General features: G+C 47.4%; 1 protein-coding gene across 11 annotated transcripts in view; it reads left to right on the forward strand.

Moving 5' to 3' along the window:
• The window catches only part of ASTN2 (astrotactin 2), a 900155-nt gene that overhangs the window by 669829 nt on the left and 207887 nt on the right, over positions 1-22439 (forward strand). For all 11 annotated transcript variants that reach the window (XM_036238510.1, XM_036238511.1, XM_036238512.1 and 8 more), the window contains 3 exons: positions 879-1003; positions 4978-5082; positions 8069-8248. In XM_036238510.1, coding sequence (XP_036094403.1) covers positions 879-1003; positions 4978-5082; positions 8069-8248 — 410 coding nt within the window. The remainder of the gene's footprint in view (positions 1-878; positions 1004-4977; positions 5083-8068; positions 8249-22439) is intronic.

Below are 22439 nucleotides of genomic sequence, written 5' to 3' on the forward strand. Positions count from 1 at the left end.
TCCATACCAAGTGGCTCTTGAGTTTCTTGCTTACACACTCCCAGAAACTCACCACCTCTCTTGGCAAATTGTTCTGCTTTTAGACAGGTCTGTTGTCTAGAAGATTAAAGCCTGCCTCCCCGTGATGCATGATTACTTTCCCCCCTTCAGATTGCCTTTGTTCAAGGTTCAGTCCCTTGAGTCACTCAGAGGTCTGTCTTCCATAAGGGATACAGAAGAAGGACAGCTAAGAAGTTAGAGCAGGAGAGGGAGTTGGGAGACCTGGGTTTGAGTACAACCCATTCATTGTTATTGAGCACGTCACTGCCCTTCTCCAGCCTGAAAAAGGAGGAGGTGGATCCAGATGATCCCTTAGTGCCCTTCCACTTTAACAAGCACACACTCAGGCCTTCCTTTCTCTAGCTTAACCTCGCCACCTTTTTCCCTCAAACCCTCCATGCTGTTCTAAGTTCCCACACAGCCTGGTTCTCCATCATCATCGCTTGTGCGAGGGGACATTTAGCTGTCACACATACAGTCTACAGAGCATCAGACTATGTGTTCAGCAGTTGGCAGCTTTGGCCCATTAAGTGTTTATAACTACCCTGAGATCTCACTTTATAGACAAGGAAACTGAGGTTCCAAGAGGACCAGTAACTTGCTCAAGGTTGTACAGCTAGTAAGTGGTGGGCCAGGATTTGAGCCCCAGCCGGCCGGATCCAAGAGCCCGTCATTAGCACTATGTTCTCAGACCCGGGATTCAGGGAGCCGGTGGCAGTGCAGCAAAACCACCTGCCCACTCGTGGGTCTCTATTCACACTACACGCTTCCTAACCTCTTGCCCTGCAGACCTGGACTCCACTGCCTCGATTTTGCAGTCTCTCTGCTTCTCTCCACAGGGAGAACAACTTCATCAAGGACTTTCCTCAGCTGGCCGATGGGCTGTTGGTGATCCCGCTGCCTGTGGAGGAGCAGTGCCGGGGTGTCCTCTCTGAGCCCCTCCCGGACCTCCAGCTGCTCACTGGTAAGACATACGTGAGGACCCGTTCCCAGCCTCCCGCGTATCCATCCTCAGCGCATCCAGGATGGGCCCCCGTGGGCCTCCCCCTTTGTAAGGGATTGGATGCAAAAGGGACCTGCTATTTCTTGGGCTCCTATTTCGTGCTATGATTGTAGAAAACTATGGGCTTCCCTGAGACTCCAGTTGCTGAGCCCAGGCCAGTTTTAGTCCCTTGGCAAATTTCAAGCAGACAGTAGAATATTGTTAACTGTAGTCAACGTGCCATATATTAAATCTCCAGAACTTTTTCACTGTGCATAATCAAACATCTGTACCCTTTGACTAATGTCTTGCCATTTACCCCACCCCCAAGCCAGTCTCCTCTCTGCTTTGACAAGTTCAACCTTTTTAGATTCCACACATAAGTGAGATCAGGTCGTATTTGTCTTTCACTGTCTGGCTTATTTTGTGAAGTTTGTTTTTAAGTTATTCTAAAGGCAAACCAGTTTCCCGCCCCCAACCAGAAGCCTCTCTCATTTGAAAGCATTTCAGTTACACAGCTTATTTTTGAGCGTGGGCGCTGAGACATCTCGTGGTGCGGGTATTATTTTTCTCATTTTAGAGATGAGAAATCTGGACTCAGAGAGGTGAACCAGCCCAAGGTCGTACAGCAAATCTGCCAGGACCTGAACCAGGTGCCGTGGCTTCCGGTCTTCTGCCCTTTTCAGCCAACTCTGCCTCTCACTCTCTCCCTGGCTGAGAAGCTGTCTTTCGCACACTGTCCCGAGGCTTCACATTTTCTGTCCCAGCCCATGATGTCCTCCTGTTCCTCCTCATCTTCTCCCGGTTTCTCTCCTCCCCTTTTCTTGGGGACTTTCCTAAGATGTAAGGACCCTGGCTCTGCCTTTGTGTAATAGTAGTTGGAGGTCTCAACCATCGCCCAGGGAGAAGAGCGAGCCTGATGGATGATCGAGCCATCTCACCAAGAGGGAAATTGTCCTCTGGAGAAAACTTGAAACATAACTGATGTAGGTTCCATTCTCTTCTGTCACTCGCAAGCTCTTGGAAACCTTGCACAAGTCATCTAATCTCAGACAGGGGAGAACCCACATGTGCTGAGAGTCTCCTGGGGGCCAGACACTGCGCACACACTACTCCGTGTGACCCTGAAAGGGTGTTACCATCCTCTTTTAAACTGATTAAAGAAGTCATTAAACTTGTCCAAGGCCACATGACTAATCTAAATCTGAGTCAGAATTTAAGGCCAGTCGGTCTTTACTCCAAAGCTGCTGCTATATCCACTCTCTATATGACCTCTCCGACCTACTTCAAAGATGAGTCTAGATGTAGATCGTAGGAAATCATCGTTGTAAAAATGCTTTGTAAAATGCGCCTAAAATCTGCTGTGTCTTCCTTAATTTTTGTTTTTCACAAGATCATAGAATTTTAGAGCTTACATAGACTGTAAATGGCATCTAGAGTATTCCTCGTTCCTATTGAGGAAGTCAGGTCTACAGTATCCCCCTACAATATCCCGGCTGAGTGACGATCCCATTTGCATATCCCCAGTGACAGGGAGTTCACCACCTCCTAAAGCCACATTGCTGTGGCCTATGGGTAGATGCTGTGCTCTAATGGAAAGGACTCTGGATCTGTCACTGATCGTCGTGTGTCCTTGAGTGGGTCCCCTCCCTGAGCCTCAGTTTCTCCTTCTGAAAAATGGGGTATAACAATTATTTTTTTCAGAATTTTAGTGAAAATTAGAGATCACGGATGTAAAATGCTTAGTACATTGTGGTTCCACGTGAGTGGTACAAAATTTTAGCATTATCTGTTTTGATTCAGGTGTCTTTGGCAGGGTCCTAATAAAGAGGCTGTCCCATTTCAAGAGTTAATTTTTTTTAATTACTAGAAAAAATAACTTCCCCCATTCCAGAGCTTTATTCTACCCATAATCCCTGGGTGGGGATCTAGGATAGAATCAGATAAGATGGAAGTCAGGGATGAGGAAGGGACCGGGGATGGATTTATGAAAATGAGTGAGTGAGTCACTAAACAGTTATTTGTTGAAAGCCTGCTATGCACCAGGCTCTGTTCTAGGCTCTGCACATATGGAAAAATACAGACCACGACCCTGACCTAGAGAAGCTGACATCCCACCCAAGGAGCTCATATTCCAGGCTGGAATCTAGGAAGGACCAGGGATGGGGGGCATTGAGGGATAGAGTGATGACCACTTATGAGGAAGGCCAGGGATGGGGTAAGAGGCAGAGACGGTGGTTCTAGAAATTTCAAGGTAACTAGAAGAAATAGTATTTATTTATTTCTTTTGGATGTCATGCCCCCGAGTGGATGAGCTGCACAATCAGCTTTCATTCTTATGTCCTGCCCAGCTCCCCTGGGGAACAGCCCCTCGTGCCCAAACACACGCCAAGCCTGCTCTGAATTAGGACGAGCATGAATAGATGGGCAGAGGCTGCCCAGGCACTGGCGTCTGGTCTTCCTGCGTAGACTGCTGTCTCTTTCCTGACTCAAAACACAGCCCTCTCATTCCTCCGCCGCCCGCTCCCCTTCCGTCCCCAGCCTCTGCAGAGGAAAGACAGGACAGTCGGAGCAGATAAACAGAGAGGACATATTTATAACAAAACAACCTCGCTCCAGTGGACGTATCTTTGAAGATCATGGATATTTTACTTTAAAATGAAAGCCTCTAAAAAAAAATATTTTGTTCCAAAGAAGGCTTGAGAGGAAAAAAAAAAGTGACAGCAATGGACAACTTTAATACTATAGTAACGTCCAGGAAGAAATCACTTGTTCCAATGAGATTCTCATTTTAATCTTGGTATCAAATATCTCTTTAAGTGCCTTCTCACCAGGGGCAAGAGAAAAGGATAGGAAATGTGCCTGCCATTTGCAGAGGATACATAACGACGATAATAACTGCTGATGTGACTAGCCTTTCTTTTTCATGTATTTTTTCCCGATTATAAAGAGAGTTTGAAATGCTAAGAGTAAGAAATTTAGAAAATGGAGATGAATATAAATCAGAAAACAAGAATCTTATGTAGTCACCACCCAAAGTTAACTACTTGCTAACACTGTATTGTTTTTTTTTTTTTTTTTTTTTTTGCTTTATCTATACTTTTGCTTCCCCAGAATTGCACTATACGGAATGTGAATTGCAGGGGACTGTCTATAAAAAAGGGGGTTACGTGGTCAGAGAAGTGTGCAAGGTGCTATATGCTGCCTTCATGGAGATTTTTTTAAAATCATGTTTAATTTCGTTTAGCCAGTGTTTCCTCATCCTACTTGAAATGGGGACCTTTTACCTGTGTGCATGTGCATTTTATGTGATGCCCATGGCGATCTCATGATTCCGTGTTTAAAAACGGTGGTCCAGACAGGGCTCGGCAAACCCAAAGCGTCGGGTAATAAATGTGTTCAGCGTTGCGCGTGGCCTCCGTCACAGCCGTTTAACCCTGTGGCCGTCCCGTGAAAGTGGCCGCACACAGCGCATGCTGGGCGGGTTGCGGTTTGCCGACCCAGCTCCGTGCACATGACTTCTGGTTACCGAAGGGCTTCCACTTCTACCACCTTCCTTGAGTCTCACCACCCGCCTGTGGAAATAAGTTCAGCATAGGTAGATGCAGTATACGATGGGGAAACTGAGGCACCGAGCTCTCTAGTTTCCCATGGCCTGTTGCCAACAGGGTGAGCTGGGACCGTCAACCCACTGCTGTTTCTAGGGTAAAAGAACCTTGCACGCTGTTGTGCAGAGAGGAAAAGCAGGGTCGAGGCTGAGGTCAGAGGTCAAGAAGAGGCCTGGAGTCGGGGTCCAGAGAAAGTTGTCGGCCCTCCCGAGAACCTGCTCTCTAAGGCCAAGCCTCTGCCTACTCAGAAGAGGTGGCCCAGAGCCCAGGGCTGCAGGGTTGGGGACAGAGGGGTGATTCCGGCCTCTAAATGCTGGGCTCACATGACCTTCTTATTCCCTCCCCCAGGAGACATCAGGTACGACGAGGCCATGGGTTACCCCATGGTGCAGCAGTGGCGGGTCCGCAGTAACCTCTACCGTGTCAAGCTCAGCACCATCACGCTCTCTGCAGGTGAGGACCACCCCTGGTGTAACTCAGCACGTGTCCCCAAGGACCTAGGCTGTGGCTGGCCCTGCGCTGGCACTGGGGAGGCTGCCGTCAAAGAGCTCACGGGCAAAGCAGATGGACAAGCGGCCGACAGGGACTTCGACACGCTGCAGTCGTGTCCACGCGAAGTGGAGTAACAGTGGCAAGAAGCGGGAGTTGTCCATTCTGGAAAGTCAGGGGCTTCATAGAGGAAGGAGTGTCCGAGCAGGAAGGCTGAGCAGGAGGGAGGGGATAAACGACATTATAAGTCACATGTATGTTCTCGAAATACGTGAGGCTCGTGGGTTTAAGATCTTCTCAGACAGATTCCTCTGGCCTGTATTGGCTGATTTCTTTTCCCACGTGTCTCCTACACAACAATAACACATCGCTCCTCCCAGTACGTACACACGCGCACACACACACACACACACACATCACCACACTTACCCACGTGAAACCCGAATCCCAGCCGATGACGACAATTTGTAGTTCTCCAAGTGGGACGTGTTCTTTCATGTCTCTGTGACTGTGCACGTGCTGTGTCCTCTGTCTGGATCTCCTGGCCAGGGGAACATGCCTGCAATACTCAGAGACACTTCCCGCATTCTCCATTCCCCTCGGGATAACTCAAGAAATTCCCCATAGGCAGCTACCTAGATTAAAGCAGTAGCAAATGCTTGATTCCTAACTGAATCCTGTCTGTCCCCCATTCCCCCCACCCCATGACCTGAGACTGTAGATAGAGCTCGGGCCCTGTAGACCTATAATCTTTGTAACTAACAAAGAATCAGCACATTGTTGGTGCTCATGTTTGATGAAGGAATAAAAAAATAAAGAAATGAAAACTGAAAAGTAAGGAATGAGGCCCCTGGAAAGAGGAGCCTGGCCTAGATTTTCTACCCTTGGTCATGGCACTGGCACTGAATTATTGTCCCAGTGTCTCCTAATAACGACCAGCTCTTTTCATTTTCGACGGCGCTTTGTTCATGAGCAACGTGGAGCTCTGTTAGCCTGGGAATCGGAGGACTTCACCCCCAGAGAAGTGTGCATAGTAATTAATTCTGACATCAGCCAGCATTCTATAACATTTTATTTCTTAGGACTTAGATCCATCCTGCGAAGAAGGCAATATTTACTCCATTTTTTTTCCCCAGGAAGGACAGAGGGTCAGATAGATTAAGTAACTTGCCTAACATCACACAGCTAGTGAGTGAGTGTCTGAACAGGAGCAGAGCCGGGATTCGATTGCGGTTTCGTCTGCCTGGATAAAGAGCCACAGGGCGTCTCCAGGATGCTGTTATTTACGACTTAACACACACCATCTTATCATTAACACTGCTGTCTTAATTACCCAGTTGCATGAGTTAACAGGTTGATGGAGAGAGTTTGTTCTAATCAAGCACCCATTCTTTGAGCCCTGTCTGTTTTCCCTACCACCCACACCTGCACACCACACTTGTGAATAAGACTGTGATGTTCTTATTAGAGCTACAAAGGTGGATCCGCTTTAATTAATCAATAATGATGCTCCTGAGAACTCCTTGTAAATCAAACGTTGGCAAATTGGAGCTCATTTTTAATGTTGAAAAAGAGCTCGCTCGTTTACATTTTACTTTGATGTGGCACAGAATTGGTTGTTCTTGTAATAATGGTGACTGGTGTCCCACCGTGTCCTGAACTGCAGTGCAGCTGGTTGGGTGGGGATGGGGAAGGATGCCTGTGCAGACAGAGCGTCTGTTTTCAAGGTGGTGAGTGGTGAAGGGGCAGAAACTAGATGCCCCTGACCAGGATGGTGTGCACAGCTCCTTGTGGGAGGGGTGACTTCCTGGGGCCTTAAAGTATGTGTGGGACTCAGGCAGGAAGTGGGGAGGCCATTTCAGGTGGGTGGTGGTGTGTGTGTGTGTGTGTGTACGTTGGGGATAAAGTGAGGGATATAAATATAGACAGAATGATAGAAATCCTTTGTCACGTTCAGTAGAAATAAGAAAACTGGCTTAGCTGGAGGTAAAGCCTGATGCTAGTGGCTTGTGAGAGAGGAGGACCTTGGAGGCTTAAAATGCTCAGGTAAGGTCACTAGGTTTTACTTAATAGTGAAGAGAAGCCCAAGAAGGTCTTAAGGCTCCTGGAAGTATAGCTTCATGACCTGTTTGTCTGAGGAAGGAAAGCAAAGGGGAACAGCTGGCTGTTGAGTGACTACTGTGCATGTCCCCTGCTGGGCGCTGAGGACTAAGGACAATAGAGCAGCAGAGAGGTCCTTGGCAATGTGGGGGGAGAGAACACAGGACTGTTTAGGGAAGCCACCGCGAGACAAAATGGAAGCAACGTTACAGGGAGCTAAGCCCGGGATCAGATCTGAGGACGTAGAATATCCACTGAGCCTGGGCCATGGGGAGTTCAAGCCCTCGACGACTGGGTGCGGTGGAAAATGTGTGTGCTTTGGAGAGAGAGCAGAAGCGAGCTGGAATGCTAGCTCCTCCAGCTGGAGGACCCACGCATCATTGATGGTCTCTGAGCTCTGACCTGCTCATCTACACGTTGAGGGCCATTGTGATGGGGAGGCAACGTTGAGGCCAAGGTCGAACTAGACCAAGTGAAGGTCAGACTAGATGAAGTGGCAGAAACATTTAGCAGTGTGCCTGGTGCACATCACTTGCTCAGCAGACATCAGCTTTGATTTCCCGGTTGTGACTGTCAGGTCCCTGTGGTCTAGGTCGCCAAGCTTTAGGCTTTCCCCTGCCTATCGATTCCCTCTCAGGCGCAGCGTCTTGTGTGTCCACCATAGAGAACAGTCTTGGTTATGTAAGTGAGGGGACGCTGTGCATGTTTGGAGTAGCGCAGCCATCAGGCTGACACTACAGTGAGAGATAAGTCAGCAAATCCACCCTGGAAAGAACCCCTGGCCACTTGCGATTGATCGGTCAGCTGCCAGCCTCCCAAGTCTCACCACCCCGCCATGTTCCCTGTCTAGGCTTCACCAACGTCCTCAAAATCCTGACCAAGGAGAGCAGTCGGGAGGAGCTGCTGACCTTCGTCCAGCACTACGGCTCCCACTACATCGCCGAGGCCCTCTATGGCTCCGAGCTCACCTGCATCATCCACTTCCCCAGCAAGAAGGTTCAGCAGCAGCTGTGGCTCCAGTACCAGAAAGGTAAGCAGAGAGCACTTGTCGGAGCCAGTGGCCAGGTGAGGTATCTGGCTATGGCTGCCTGCTGAGCAGATAACTGAGCTCCCTCGGAGATGAATCCTGGCTCTGTCACCTATAAACTATGTGGCCTCAGGCAAGTCCCCGTTCCTCCCTGTGCTTCAGCTTAGCCGAGGACAGAATGAGGGGCTGTGTGACAATTTCTTGGATTCTTTCAGTCAGGCATTTTCCCAGGCCCCAAGGCGATGTTCCAGACTCTATAACTCTGGCCTTCTACTTCCTGTTCCCACTCTCCTTTCTTGCGAAACCTGCCAGGGGGAAGGTGGTGGGGAGGGCCGTGGTGTCTCCTTGACACCTTCTTCTCTCCAGGCTTCTTGGAAGAACCCCAGAAGAGCTCCAGCTCCTCTGGGAGCGATTGCCTCATGTCCAAGGGGACAGTTTCGAGGCTCTCCCAAGGGGAGGCTTTCATCCTCGGAGAGGGCCACCAGATTGTATTCCCCTCGGATTCCCAGCTATTATCAGAATTGAAATTCCCCAAACCAGATGGAGACGGGTCTCTGCCACTCTCACTGTGGGAAATTCACTCACGTCCCGACTCAGTTTTTCCTTCCTGCGAAATGGGTACTTGGGCAGCTGTGCCTGTCACTTCTCACATTAAGGGGAAATGGTGTGCTTAAAGCATTCTGAGAAAGATAGAAATATTGCATACGTGCGTTATGCATGTTAAGAGGTCCATGTGTTCCTATCCCCATTTCACAGATGAGAGAATGAGTCCCAGATACACCAAGGCAAGTGCCCGCAGACACACAGCTAACAAGCGACAGGCCCAGGATTGCCTCCTATTATCATTGGTACTATGATTATCAATTCATTTAAAAAGAAAGGTTCTTGATTGACGGAAAGGGTGAAGAGTGGTGTTAAAACCGTAGTGGCACCTCCTTCATGTGGCTCAACCGTAACTCATAAAACCACAGAATGGTGAGCCAGAGGGGACCTTGTGGGTGTCACTGGGCTCAGCACTCCAGTTTTACAGTGGGGAAAATGAAGGCCGGGAGGGAGGGGGAAGTTTGTTGTCTCAGACCTCCACCCCGCCTGGCGGGGCCAAGATCGAGCAGGTGCCCCCCACTCCCTGCCTAGTACTTCTCGTGCTGCCCTCGTCCTCAGCTGAATGAAGCCCCTGTCACCTGCCTTCGCCATCTCCAGAACCATCCCCTTTCGTCCTGAGGGGAATGCACCCCATGGCGTGGTCTCACCTCGCCCTGCCTCCTGTGTACACCTGCTCAGGGCACAGGGTGGTTTATAGGCGCAGTGGACGTAATTGAGTTGCCTGGGAATAGCTCTGTTTTATGGCTATGACAATGATGGTCTTTAAGGAAGTGCATTAAATCAATAGAAGTCTCGTAGTGATACCCTATAAATAATGTGACGCATCATTAAGTGGGACAATAAGCTTCGGGACATTGAAGTAATACAATTAGGTTATGTTTATAAAGACCTTTGCTCACTGTGGCCACTGATCTAATTTGCCTCGCATCCTGCGTTTGGGGCCACTCCAACGCTAAGTCCCACCGCGTCTCCACCCATGGCGGCTTCTAGGCCCTGGACTTTATTACTCCAACTTTTTTTGTATAGAGGATGCTTGGAATCGGTTGCAGGTAAGATAGAGAGGAGGGCAGACAGAATACTGCAGGAGCAGCTGGGCTCCCCTGCAAGACTCGAGAACCTTCAAGTTTGCCACAAACTTGGTGGGTGAACTTGATGTAGCAGGTATTCTGCCTGTGCTTCTAGAGCAAAGGCACTTTTCTTTCTTCCATCATCCATGCTCACTCCCAAGAAGAGGATAGGGTTACACAGACCCAACTTAACTGTTCTCCACCTGCTCTTTATCTCCACCTGCTGTGACCACCTAGACAGCGCATCAAACACTATGGTTTTATTTTTATTTTTTAATCTGGAAGTGATCCTTGGGAGTAGGACGGTGAAAAGCTGGGAATTTTTCCCTGAGGAAGTGAAAGACCTCTGGACTCAGGGGTAGTCGGTGACCCTTCTCTCTTCAGCCATCAACTCTGTGTCATTGACATGTGCTAACCAAGATCCCCCGGGGAACCAGGTCAGGATGAATCTGGGACTGGAAGCCCATAACTCTAGGGGAAGAGCTTCTGGCAAGAGGACGGATGGATAAAGGAGCAGTGTTGAAGTAGCGCAGATAGGATTTCATGTCCCGATGCCTTTTCTTCTCTCCCCACCAGGAAACCTCATGAAGTAACTTCTAAGTGTCCATTTCCTCATGTGTTAAATGAGGGACAGCCATTTGCTTGCATGGTTTTGGGGGAGAATGAAATAAGATAATATAGGTGAGATTCCTGGCATACAGTGGGTACATGAAAAACAGTAGCTTAAAATAAAACAAAAATCATGGGCATCAGCTGAGGGTTCTAGCCCCGACTACAGCTACCCCGTGAAGCACCTATGCCGCTAGCGAGGACAATCCCTGCAAATATCCTTTCAGTCGGAGAGAATGGGGGTGGAGCCGTCCCAAGAGTCTTTGAAATCTATGTTTACTTCCAGACAGTGGTCTCTCCGGGACTAGAAGGGCCAAAGCTGGAGGGGAAACAGGGAGAGACTACCAAACGGGGCATGGATAACAACCACAGACGAGGGCCTGGCACTCCGCAGTGACAGACGGCCTTTTCCTTTGGTCCTCCCACCTACCCCTGGAGACAAAAAAAAAGCCAGGGTAGTCATCCCTCATCTTAGAGAAGGGCAAACCGAAGCTTAGAGAAGAGGCTCGTCAGAGCCACAGTTCGTTAGTGAACACGGAGGCATTTGAATTCCAACTGGAGCCCAGTGCGTCCTTCACCCCAAACCCAGTGTCTCCCACACACTAGAAGCCAATGTCTCGGCCTTTCCAGGTTGACTAAGGATGGGGCTCCGGATGCTGTCATCATCTGGGGCAACCCCTGGAAGTCACTGGAAAGCCAAGGGGGCTGGGGTAAATTCACCTAATTGAAACATTTCCCATGAGAGGTTTATTTTACTCTTGTTTCCCTAAGCGCTTCTAAGTGGGCGTTCCAAAGGGGGTAAAAGTCACATTTATCATTCATTAATTCTTTAGTTCACTGATATTTCCTAAGCACTTTCTTCCTGCCAGATGCTGGGGCACCACATAGATGAGATATGGGCGCTGTCCCCACATGGTTCATTACAACATTTCATCATCTTTGTTATAGACTTTTCTTTTAATTCACCAATAGCTAGAAAAAAGGGGGGTGGCACATAGTAGGGTGCCCAGTAACTATCATATGATAGCTCCTAGCTTTCGTTTCATGTGCCAATTCTGATCAGTTGGGGGTGGCTTGTCTAGTCCACTCCATACCACCAGTATGGAGGTAACTGGGGTCATTGGGAAAGAAAGCTATGATAATAGCAATGTTCGCTTTGGGTACAGAAAGGGGGAGTGGTGGTCTATACCCTATATGTTATTTTCCCTGTAATAGAGCAACATGAAAGCTGGAATAATGGAGCCAGCATCTGACACTGATTCCACAGGCGCACTGGGCATGCCAAGAAGGATTAGAAAGATCCAGATAGGGTGGTGGAGTTTTCTGCCACCAAGTTGTATCCTGAGCCTTCTACCAGTCTGGAGGGGGTGACTGGGGCACCGGACAGCTCGGTAAGATGGCACCTGGGAGAAGCTAGGAAGAGTGGGGCCTTAGGTGGCAACTATATTAGTGTGGAAGCTGTTCAGTCTGTCACGTTTCTTTAATCGTCATCTCTGATCCCAGGGCATGCCTTACACACCGTGTGAAGTTTTGAGTCTCTTGCTGCAGTTTAATATTTTCACTACACGCTACTGTCTTCTGAACACACCTATATCATGAAAAGTTATATTCCCCCAAATCGGGGCTCCCTTTCACTCTTCAACTTGATATTTACATAGTCTCCCTAGCTGTGATCTTGATACGTGAGTTTTATATCATGGTTAAAATTCTCTGTATGAAGTTAACCTTCCTCTGGCTACCTTAGATAAAGACTTCCTCATTTGGAGATAAAGTAGAGTTTGCTGCAGTCGGGTGGACCTTGGTTCAAATCCTAGCTCGACTGCTTATCAGCTATGTGATCTCAGGCAAACTGATTCACGAAGATCGATTTCCTCATATGCATAATACAGGATCCAATGAGTAAATAGACAGATGAATGATGGACCTATCTAGCACTGAACGGGGCACCTAATTATTACCCTGATCCAACCTATTTGTTCCACCCATAGTTGACACATCCACTCAGTGTGTGTGTGTGTGTGTGTGTGTGTGTGTGTGAGAGAGAGAGAGAGAGAGAGAGAGAGAGAGACAGAGACAGAGACAGAGACAGAGACAGACAGACAGACAGAGACAGAGAGAGAAAGTGATCAACTGAGGGAGATAGGAGACAGAAAAACAAAGAAAGATAAATGCAGGGAAAGTGAATCCACAAAGAGAAATGGAGAGACAGAGAACATGTAGAAGAGAAAATGTGTCTAATTAATATGCCTCTTCCAAGTTTATAGACCCAGTGACCCTGGCGAAAGGACATTGTCCATGTGAAGGTTGTACTGCTCTTGAGTTTGGGTTGGGAGAGTCCACGGTGTAGAGATGTCCCCACAGATAAACGCCCATTGCCACCTTTAAAAGATGCTTTACCTCTGTTATAATTTCCCAAGCCTGTCCAAGGGAATGAATTTCTTCATTTCCATTTGAATTACAATGCACTTTTGAATGTCAGCTGAAACATCCTAGACTACTCTTTAAAGTAGTTTTGGCTCTTTGAAAGGCACCCCAGGGGTTGGGGGTGGGAGGAGGAAGAGGATAAGGTATAGTGAAATGTCACCTCCTTTTGTGAGGGCAGGTGTGGCCAAGGGGCTGCTGGAACTGGAGAACTCTCCTGGGCTTTCCTTTTCCTGAGGGAACTCACTTCAAAGGCAGAAGACAGCCAGACATGAAGAGTTGATCTCAGAGCCGAGACCTGCATGGGTACCGGTTTATTTCCCCAGGGATTGGATCATCCACGGGCTGTTTTCTGTTTCTACTGGCTCGACCTTTGATTGACATTAGATGGAGTTGACTACTTCCTGCTTGAGGCACTTTCTGTGTTACTTCTATGGTGCCAGCGCCTCCTGGTAGCCCACCTCCCCTCCTGCCCGTTTCTTCTCTGTCTCCTTGGCTGGCTCACCTTCCTCTGCCAAACCAGTCAGTACGCTTTCCCAGGCCCTGTCCTGTAGGCCCTTTTTCCTGGACTGCATTCTCTCTGAGGAGTGTCTCAGCCATGCTCTCTGTCACCATTCCTACACTGGTGACTCCCACTTTATGCCTCTACTCCAAGCTTTTCTCTATTTGCTGTCATGCTGGATCCTCTGCCTGCCCAGACTCCACCCCACACAGCCTAGTGCTTTTCCAGTGTTCTTGTGAAAAGCACCATTATCTGCTCAGAGTCAGAGCCAAAAACCTAGGAGTCCTTCTCATCATCTGCCTACCCCTCACTCTTCTTCCCATTTCCAAACCACTCCAAGGCTTAGCAGTTTTAATGCCCAAGCGGCTGTGGAATTTGACCCCTCCTTCCCACCTCACTGCTGCCACCTCGTCTCAAGCCACCAGCATGGCTTGCCTGGATGCCAGTGTTGGCCTGCTACCTGGTCTCCCTGCATCCCTGCTTGTCCCCCGTCAACCCAAACCACATGACAGGCCTAAGGACAAGGATCAGTCAGGGTTCTCCAGAGAGATAGAACCAACAGGATATATAGATGATAGATAGATAGATAAAAATATTTTTATTATATATAATAATATGTATGATGTATATGGATATATGTGATATATGACATATTCATATATTATATACTTGATTATATTATATTCCTATAATATACATAGGATATATTTGGCAATATAGTATATAATATGCCATGTACATCCTGCATACATATATTATACACACACACATACACACAGATTGATTGATTGATTGATTGATTGGTAGGGAGAGATTTATTAACCATCATGGGATGTTCCTTCATGCCACTTCTTGGTTGAAAACTCCTGGGTGCCTTGTCATTGCCCTGAGGCCGATTTTCAAACTCTTCCCCATGGCACTCTCAGATCTGATGTGTCCCCAGCCGGTCTCTTTAGCCCCACCTGCCCCCATGCTCTCTGCCTTTCAGTGACATGGAACCTCACACTCCTCAACTATAACATGGGTCAAAAACCTCAGCCTCGGTGGCACTCGTCCATGCCAGGATCCCAGCGTGGCGGTGGGAGGTGTCGAGTACTGCGCTCCCCACCCCTCACACCTTGGCTTCTGTGCACTGCTTGCGGGAGCAGTCTAACTCTGGGGTAGTGTTTATTTTTGGAGAGAGCAGGGAGACCGGAGGAGGTTAAAACATGGGCTGGACGTTCTCTAGCCTGCAGCACACCAGATGAGAGAGCCAACTTATTTCTCCTCAGAACTATGCAAAAAGATGATACAGGATGTGGTTCATTAAACACAAATAGGCCCATGAGACTGCCGTTTCTACCAGATGAAATTACCAAAAAAAGCATTTGTTCTCCGGTTTAGATTGAGTCCATCTGGAACGGAACACCCCAGTCTTTTTCCTAGCGGTGCATACCAAGAATAATAATCCTTTGCATGTGCTCGGCGCAGTGCGGCTCGCAGAGAGCCCTCTCCCGTACATCATTTCATCCAGTTTACTCCTCACAGCAAGCCTGTAAGGTAGCCGTTGTTACCTGCATTTCAGGCTTGAGGAAACTGAGGCTCAGAAGGGTGAGACGAGTTGTGGGAGGTCCCTCCAGGGAACTTGGCAGAGCAGGGATTTGAACCCGAGAGGCTTTAATCATGAAGACCGCGTTCGTTCGACTGTATGCCACGGCAGACTCAGAGAACTCTTTGGAAGTTGGCATCAGACCCAGTGAAACTATTTGCATGTCTGTTCTATTTCTCTTATCCACAGTGAAAAGACTCAGAGTTTAGGTCCCTCAGCTTGGGCAGGGGTGGAAATACTCTCTTTACTCATGGATACCCCTCTGCACAACTTGCCTCTCTACCCTAACTTTGGGGCAGCATTACAAGGTCAAGCCAAACCTTGAAACACCAGAGCTGAAAGAGGCCTGAGCAGTCATCTAGCCAGGACTGAATGTCTCTTTATGATCAGATGGTAGCGACTGCCTGAACGACTACCTTGAGATTCTGGGTCAGGACCAGGCTTAGTGGGACAGAATGCAGTGGTCATTTGACATCTGCCATGGGTATCAGAGTAAATAGTGACTCATGTGTAAGATGTTTTTCCATTGCTATCTGAGCTAGTTATTCCTGTTCTACAGATAGGAAGTTTGAGGTCAGTTTATGTAATCAATTAGAACCTACATTTGTAAAGGAGAGAATTTAATAACCAGCTAGGAGCTTTATTTGGTCTTCCCCCTCCTAAAAACTTATAATAAATTCAGACTCCTGGTTGCCAGGGCCTCACACATGCTTGTAGATTGTGTGAGATTGCCTGTTTTTATATTTCTGAGTACGTAAACACATACCAGCACATACACAAAAACAGTTGACCCTTGAACAATACAGATTTAAACTGTGCAAGCCCATTTATGCGTGTGTTTTTTTTTCCAATACTGTAAATGTATTTTTTTCTATCTTAGGATTTTCTTAATAATATTTTCTTTTCCCTAGCTTACTTCCTCATAAGAGTTTAGTATATAATACATATAATATACAAAATAGATTTCAATTGACTGTTATGTTGTTGGTAAGGCTTCTTTCTGGTCAGCAGCAGGCTGTGAATAAGTTTTGAGGGAGTCAAAGTTATACATGGATTTTCAGCTGCACGGTAGGTCGGCGGCCCCAATTCCTACACTGTTCAAAGGTCAACTGCACATCATTACTGAAGCATCGAAGACTGTCCCCATTGTCCTTTTATTTAGGGGAAGAGATGGACAGTGTTGCAAACTAGTTACCCTGGGTCCCTTTAGACCGGAGCTAAACCACACGATCCAGGGACTGAGGGGCCAGGGCTGTTAGAAAGGACCCTTCGCTCGCATCAGTCTTTCACTGAACAATGTGGAAATGAACAATTCATTTCCCTAGAGATGAATATGGGGCTTTTGTTCTGTCCCTGCCTTCAGCTCCTAGTGAGAATGAAATGGCCGACTGGGAACACAGGTACATAGATGGAAGCTACCACTTCCCCAGCTCATTACAGCCAGGCTAAACCTACCAACTGAGAGCAGCCTTACCCACCTGCCGCACCGCAAGGGCGCTTTCCCTCTCCCTCCACCTTTCACAGCTTCCTTTGTCCCTTTTCACCCCTCTGTTATTCCACAAGAGTGCTTTGAGCCCCCGGTATGTGCCAGGACCTGTATCAGGTGCTAAGGATGCCGAGGTGAGTGAGACACACTCCCTACTCTCAAGTAACTCACAGTCAAATGGGAAAAGTTTTCAGCAGGTAAGCAGACAATGATGAGCCTTTTGATAAGTGCTGTGGCAGAGCAAACCACTTGGTATGTGTATATATATAGAGGGTCTCGAGTAGAGGAGGCATGGCTGGGAGATGAGCCCCTAACTGCTTAGGGTGGGCTGGGTGTTTCCCTAGATGAGGAATGTCTAAGGAGAGCCCTGGAGAAGGAGGCATTTGCCAACTGGAGGGCTGGAGAGGCCTTCCAGGGGACAAGATGCAAAGCTGGGTGGGTGGGAGAGCCGGGTGAATGCGCCTTCTCTCAGACGGGCTGGGACGAATCGTGCCCGAATCCCCCCAGGTGTTCCTGAGGGCTGCCATTGGCAGAGCTTTGCACGCCTTTGTGCCTCCATCTCCCAAGTAATTAAAGAATCTGCTGCTGCCTCTGTCCACAGCTGGGAACTCTCGTGAATAGGAGAGGCTGGATCTCCAGATGCCTGAAATTAAGTGAAAACAAGGGGTCGCTTTGGGAGGTAGCAGGGGAATCATTCGAAAAACATCTGGACCTTTCAGGGTTCTTCAGAAGATGATACGAGATCATATGATTAATAAATTGGCCCATCCATTGTAGGAACTCAACACAAATCAATCTTTATTGCCTGCTCCTTACCAGTGGTGTATGTTTCAACATATAACAACGTACAAATCAAGCTGTGTGTGAGTCCCATTTACCAGATGTGCGACTTAGGGTTTTCTGAGCCTCAGTTTGTTTATCTTTAAATGGGTGTAATCATGCTTGCCTCACAGTCTCGTTATGAGAATTAAATGAAACCATGTTTGTAAAGTGATTATCACTGCACCTGGCATATAAGCAATGTTCAGGAAATGCTATCTATTATTATCATCAGTTATTATTATGAAACACATTTAAGTCAGTGATGATCGCTATCACTATTAGTTTTCTAAAACAAAAAGTATAATGATGTAGCTCTTGCCAAGCCTGAGTACTGCAAGCTAAGATAGAAACCTGCTTCCTTTCACAGCTCCAAGAGCTATGGCTGTTTCTCCCTGGCTAATCTGCCAGGTTGTGGATTTGAGCCCTGTCTGAACCTGGGGGTAAGAGCAGGAGACAGAGTTAACAGAAAGCACAACCTGGAGTCCAGCAGCGGGGCATTGGGGAGCATGCTGGCACAGTTGAATACCAAGCTTATAGTGGTCAAGAAGAATGTGTAGGGGTGTTTGTGTGTTCAGGGACAGCTGGAAGAGGAGTGGGCAACAACGAGTGACTTTTACTGAATTCCTACCATGGGCCAATAAAGTACATGACCCCAATTGTCTTAATAATAACCCTGTGAGGTCTAGATTATTGTCCTTGTCTTCCCAATGAGAAAACTCATCTGCTTAGGGTCATGTCCCAGGACCATCTGACTCTGAAGTCCACCTGCCCTACTGTCTCCCAGTAACAATACGCTATATACTGAGAACCACTGTATGCCAGGAGGTGCACCGGGCACCTCACATGATCTCTTCTGACCCTCACGACAGTCCTTTAAAGCTGGTATCTTTAAGCCTAGGAAACTGAGACTCAGGGTGGGGTAGGATATATAATCCAAAGGCTTAGCTGGACAAAGGTATTGTCTCTTGCCTTCTCTTTCTTCTATCTTTTCTTTCTCCAGGCCTCTCAGCATCTATATCTTGCTATTACTTAACCTCAGAGGGCACGCCAAAAAGAGCGTTCTCTCTGAGAGCATCTCTCTTTCTCCTGAAATGATTAGTAGTACTTGGTCAGGAAGAGTGAGGAAAGAGGCAGACAGACCAGTGTGATTCCAGCCTGTCTGATGTTGGCCAGCTGGCTCCAGATCCTTGTTTCCTAGCAACATCTTGGCTGTAGGTCAGGGTGCAGGCTTAGAACCAGGCCTTAGAGAATGACTTGACCATCGATCCTTTGGGTTGGAGCTGGCTGGCTTTCATGGTCTTGAGCCAACCCTAGGGTTCTTGGGGTCTATACTTCTGTTTCCTCCTGTTCCACTGGTGTCCAGGTTGATGGAAGGTTCCTTTTAGAGATCTTGGTCCAAGAAGTCCCTGAGGTCTGGGGCACCAGAATCATTGAAATTTATAACTGGAAAGATCCTTAATTTAATAAATCGATTAATGTAGAGGGTGAAATAGAGTCCCAGGGAAAATAAGCAGCCTACTCAAAGGGAATTATAATTAATGACAGAATTAGGACTCAAATTAGCTTCCCCTCTTCCCTCCCCCATCCAAGAAAGTGTGTCAAGAGGCAATTCAAGAGACCTTGTGTCCAGAGATATCTCCTTTTTTTTTTTTTTATTTGTAACAGCTTGAGGTGTAGTTTACATACCAGACAAGCAAAACTATCTTTTAGAGCCCTGTCTTCCAGCAAAGACTTTGCACCAAGACGAAGTTTCCACTGAGTTTCCAGGAGGGAAAGCATCTTCTAATTATTGTAGTTGAGAAGATTCTCTGAGATGATACCTGATGGCCCCATTCCTCCCACCTTTCAGGCGCATCCCATTCTGTGTCACAGCTACACTCCGTGGTTTAGGCGGGCAGCCGGTGGGAGGAGCAGGAGGTGGCAGACCCAGCTGGTGCTAAATGTGACCCACAATGTTCCTCTGCATCAACATATGAGCTAAGCTGCCCTCCTGCCCTGGCTTCATCCAGCTGCAATTTTAGTGCTTCCTGTGTTTCAGACACTGTGCCGGGTGCTGCAGATGCAGCAGGAAGGCGAATGTCGCTCTCCCTTCGCAGAGCTCACGCTAGTCTTGAGGACAGGTGATGAGGAAATCACAATGCAATGTGTGAATGCCAGGAGACAGAAAACCCACTGTGGGGCACGGCCGCCTCACTCAAACCGCATGGTAGATCGGGAAGGGCACGCCAGGAGACCTGGGAGGTAGCATTCAGGAGATATCGGTGGGTAGAGAGAGGGAAAGTGTTACAGGCAGCAAGAAAAGCATGTACGAGACGTCCCCTCCAGAGATTAAAAAAAAAAAAAATGGATTGAGCAGATTGCCGGGAAGGGATGGAGGCAGCGGTGAGAGAAACCTAGAAAGAGAGATAGGGAAGAACCCAATACCACTGCGTGTGTAGGGCTTGTTAAGGGATGTGTACTTAAGGCCGTGTAAAGGTTTTATGTATCATTATTAGCATTAGCTTTTTAGAAGTTCACTCTGGCTGGTGTGTGATAGGGCTCGACTCTGGATGGGAGGAAGTGTGTCGGGGATGCTAGTTTCGGGTTGGGAAGATCAGTTAAGAAAGTGTAGCAGTATTTCAGGAGAAAAATAGTCGCGGTTTATATTTTAGTAGTCACGAGGATGAAGAGAAGCATAAATGCGTGTGGAAAATAGTAAGTTGCCAGTATGATGAAAACTTTCCGATTGAATAGTGGGAGGTAGGAGGTGGGTGGGGGTTGGGGGCTCCGAGGTGAGGGAAGTGACTAGAGCCTGAGCCTACGTTTCTGGAGTAAGTGCCTGAGTTGATGCTGGTGTTCCTTAGGTGGAACAGAAGAGGAATGGCAGGTACTGGAAAGGTGAGCTCAGTCTTAAATATGCTGAGTGCGAGGCTTCTAAGGGATGGATAGCTCTGTCTAACGCAGTTGCCCACAATTGTCACACCAATTCGCAGTATTAAAGTGTGCTGCTGGATATATACCGGTGATTAAAAGAAAGGTAAGACCTGAAACACGCAGGTTTGGGATCTAGTTTCTTAGATAACTGAAGTCATAGGGGAAGATAATATCTTCCAGCATAAAAATAAAGTTCCCCTTTCGCAACTCGTTTCCTTAGGAAGCTGCTTTTCTCCCGCCACACCCAGTATTGTTTCTGAAGTATTACTTAGAGAGGTTGCTGGATTTCATTCAGAGAGGCTGCCCTGCTACTCATTTTTGGCCCACTTACACTTGTGTAAGATGCTGTGGGACATTGAAGAATAGTCCTAGTACATATTAAGAAGGCGGGAATTATTACCCCCATTTCGTTGAGGAGAAAAACAGGCAGAGTTGGCCAGAGTCACCAAAACAGAAGGGAATAACACATACTTTCAGGTTCTTTGCTTTATCATTTTTACCTTTCATTTAGCTAATAGTCTTCTATGGAGAGTCCAGGTTATATGTGCCCATTTTGTAGGTGGCGTTTCTTCCAGTGTTATCAATCAGTGCAAGTTTTATTCTAGATCCAGCTCCTGAAACTTGGCTCGGGTGAGGTTATATGGATGCCTGCCCCCTCCACCCTTTGAGACATGCAATTCTTAATGTAACTTTGTTTCTAACACTGTTACAGAATCATTAAATCTGTCAAACATATTTCAGATCCTTGGGTCTGAGAGATTGAAAGACTTATTAAGTTTAAATATTAAATGCCGTTTCACAAAAATATGTGGTCTTATTCACGAGATTGCTCAGAAAGTGAACTTCTGTAATGTTCATTTATCGTTTTATGAAGTCGTTCTTCAATATTTACGTATTTGTTAATATTTAATTCTAAATATTCACTCTAAAAGTTGTGGGAGGGGCTCCCACCTAACATGTTCAGCTGATTCACATATAAACCAAGAGGATATAAAAAGATTTACCACTCACACAATGAAGCAGAAGTGGCACCCAAGCAAATCCAAAAATGGCTTGAGAGAGCAAGGGGAGAAGACTGGCTTGGCCCAATGTTGTATATTTTGAGACATAAAATGAGTGATCTGGTCACTATCAGGAACATCCGAACTCTGAAGGGGTAAGGAGTATCTTCCTGAGGCCTTTCGTTGTGGACTCACTCTGTGCAGAGGCGTTTGCAACTTTGATTTATGTTTTAGGTGTCTGCAAAACCAGAGATTGCCAGGGTTCTTTACCCCAGAGCAGCGGCCCTGGGCTGGGAATGGTTGCTGTCTTTGACCACACCAGATGAAAAGGTCATGGGCAATGGCCTGAGAGTCTGTGGATGGGGCTGTTGGCCAGAGCACCCAGTGCAGAGAGGACTGCACAGTTGAGCTGACTCTTGAGCCCTATCCCATTATCAGGAACATCCTAGTAAAGGACTGAAAAGCGGCAGCTTTCCAGCAAACTCCATCCATATGATGGTAGTGATGTCATCTCCCCTTGCTGTGTGCTTGGTTGATTCCAGGGGACTCTCCAGATAGCCAAAAGGTCTGGGAAAGGGGTAACCTTCTCCAGCTCCATGGCATCTGGCAAAGGACTAGCCATGGGGGGAACGGCTCCTCCTACACATGGGATATGCTGGAGGGCCCTGGTTTGGCTGTCTGCTGCAGCAATGAGGCCTTAGTGGTTGTGCCGATTTTTCAGGGTGCTGTTTCCATGATCTAAGACATAATGCGAGCTGGCTGTGGAGGGTCACGGGCTCATGATCAGCCCAGTATGAACCTGGCAATTGAACTCTAATGACATAAACCATGAAGCCAAAGGAAGTTTCTTGCACCAGAGTCCATGGGAAAGTTATGGCTATCATATATGCATGGTCCAGAGAGTCCAGGAGGCATGAAGGAGATTACCGAAGCCTCTACAGTGACGGAGTCTCTGAGAGGCGCTAATTGGAGTGCCTGCTGTATTGTGATCTAGGCAGATCCTAAAGGCTTTTGTTGTACAGGATCACAGTCAAGGTGGGCTGATTCGGGAGTAACAGCATCAATAAATATAAGTGGGCTTAAGTAGAATTTGTAAATAAAGGAATATGTTGCCTCCAGACCCTAAAAGACCTAAAAGTAGTTGAGCTTATTTTAACGTTAAAGATGCTGATTTTTGACAGT

The sequence above is a fragment of the Rousettus aegyptiacus genome, unplaced genomic scaffold (genome assembly GCF_014176215.1).
Source record: "Rousettus aegyptiacus isolate mRouAeg1 unplaced genomic scaffold, mRouAeg1.p scaffold_m13_p_3, whole genome shotgun sequence".
Classification (NCBI taxonomy): domain Eukaryota; kingdom Metazoa; phylum Chordata; class Mammalia; order Chiroptera; family Pteropodidae; genus Rousettus; species Rousettus aegyptiacus.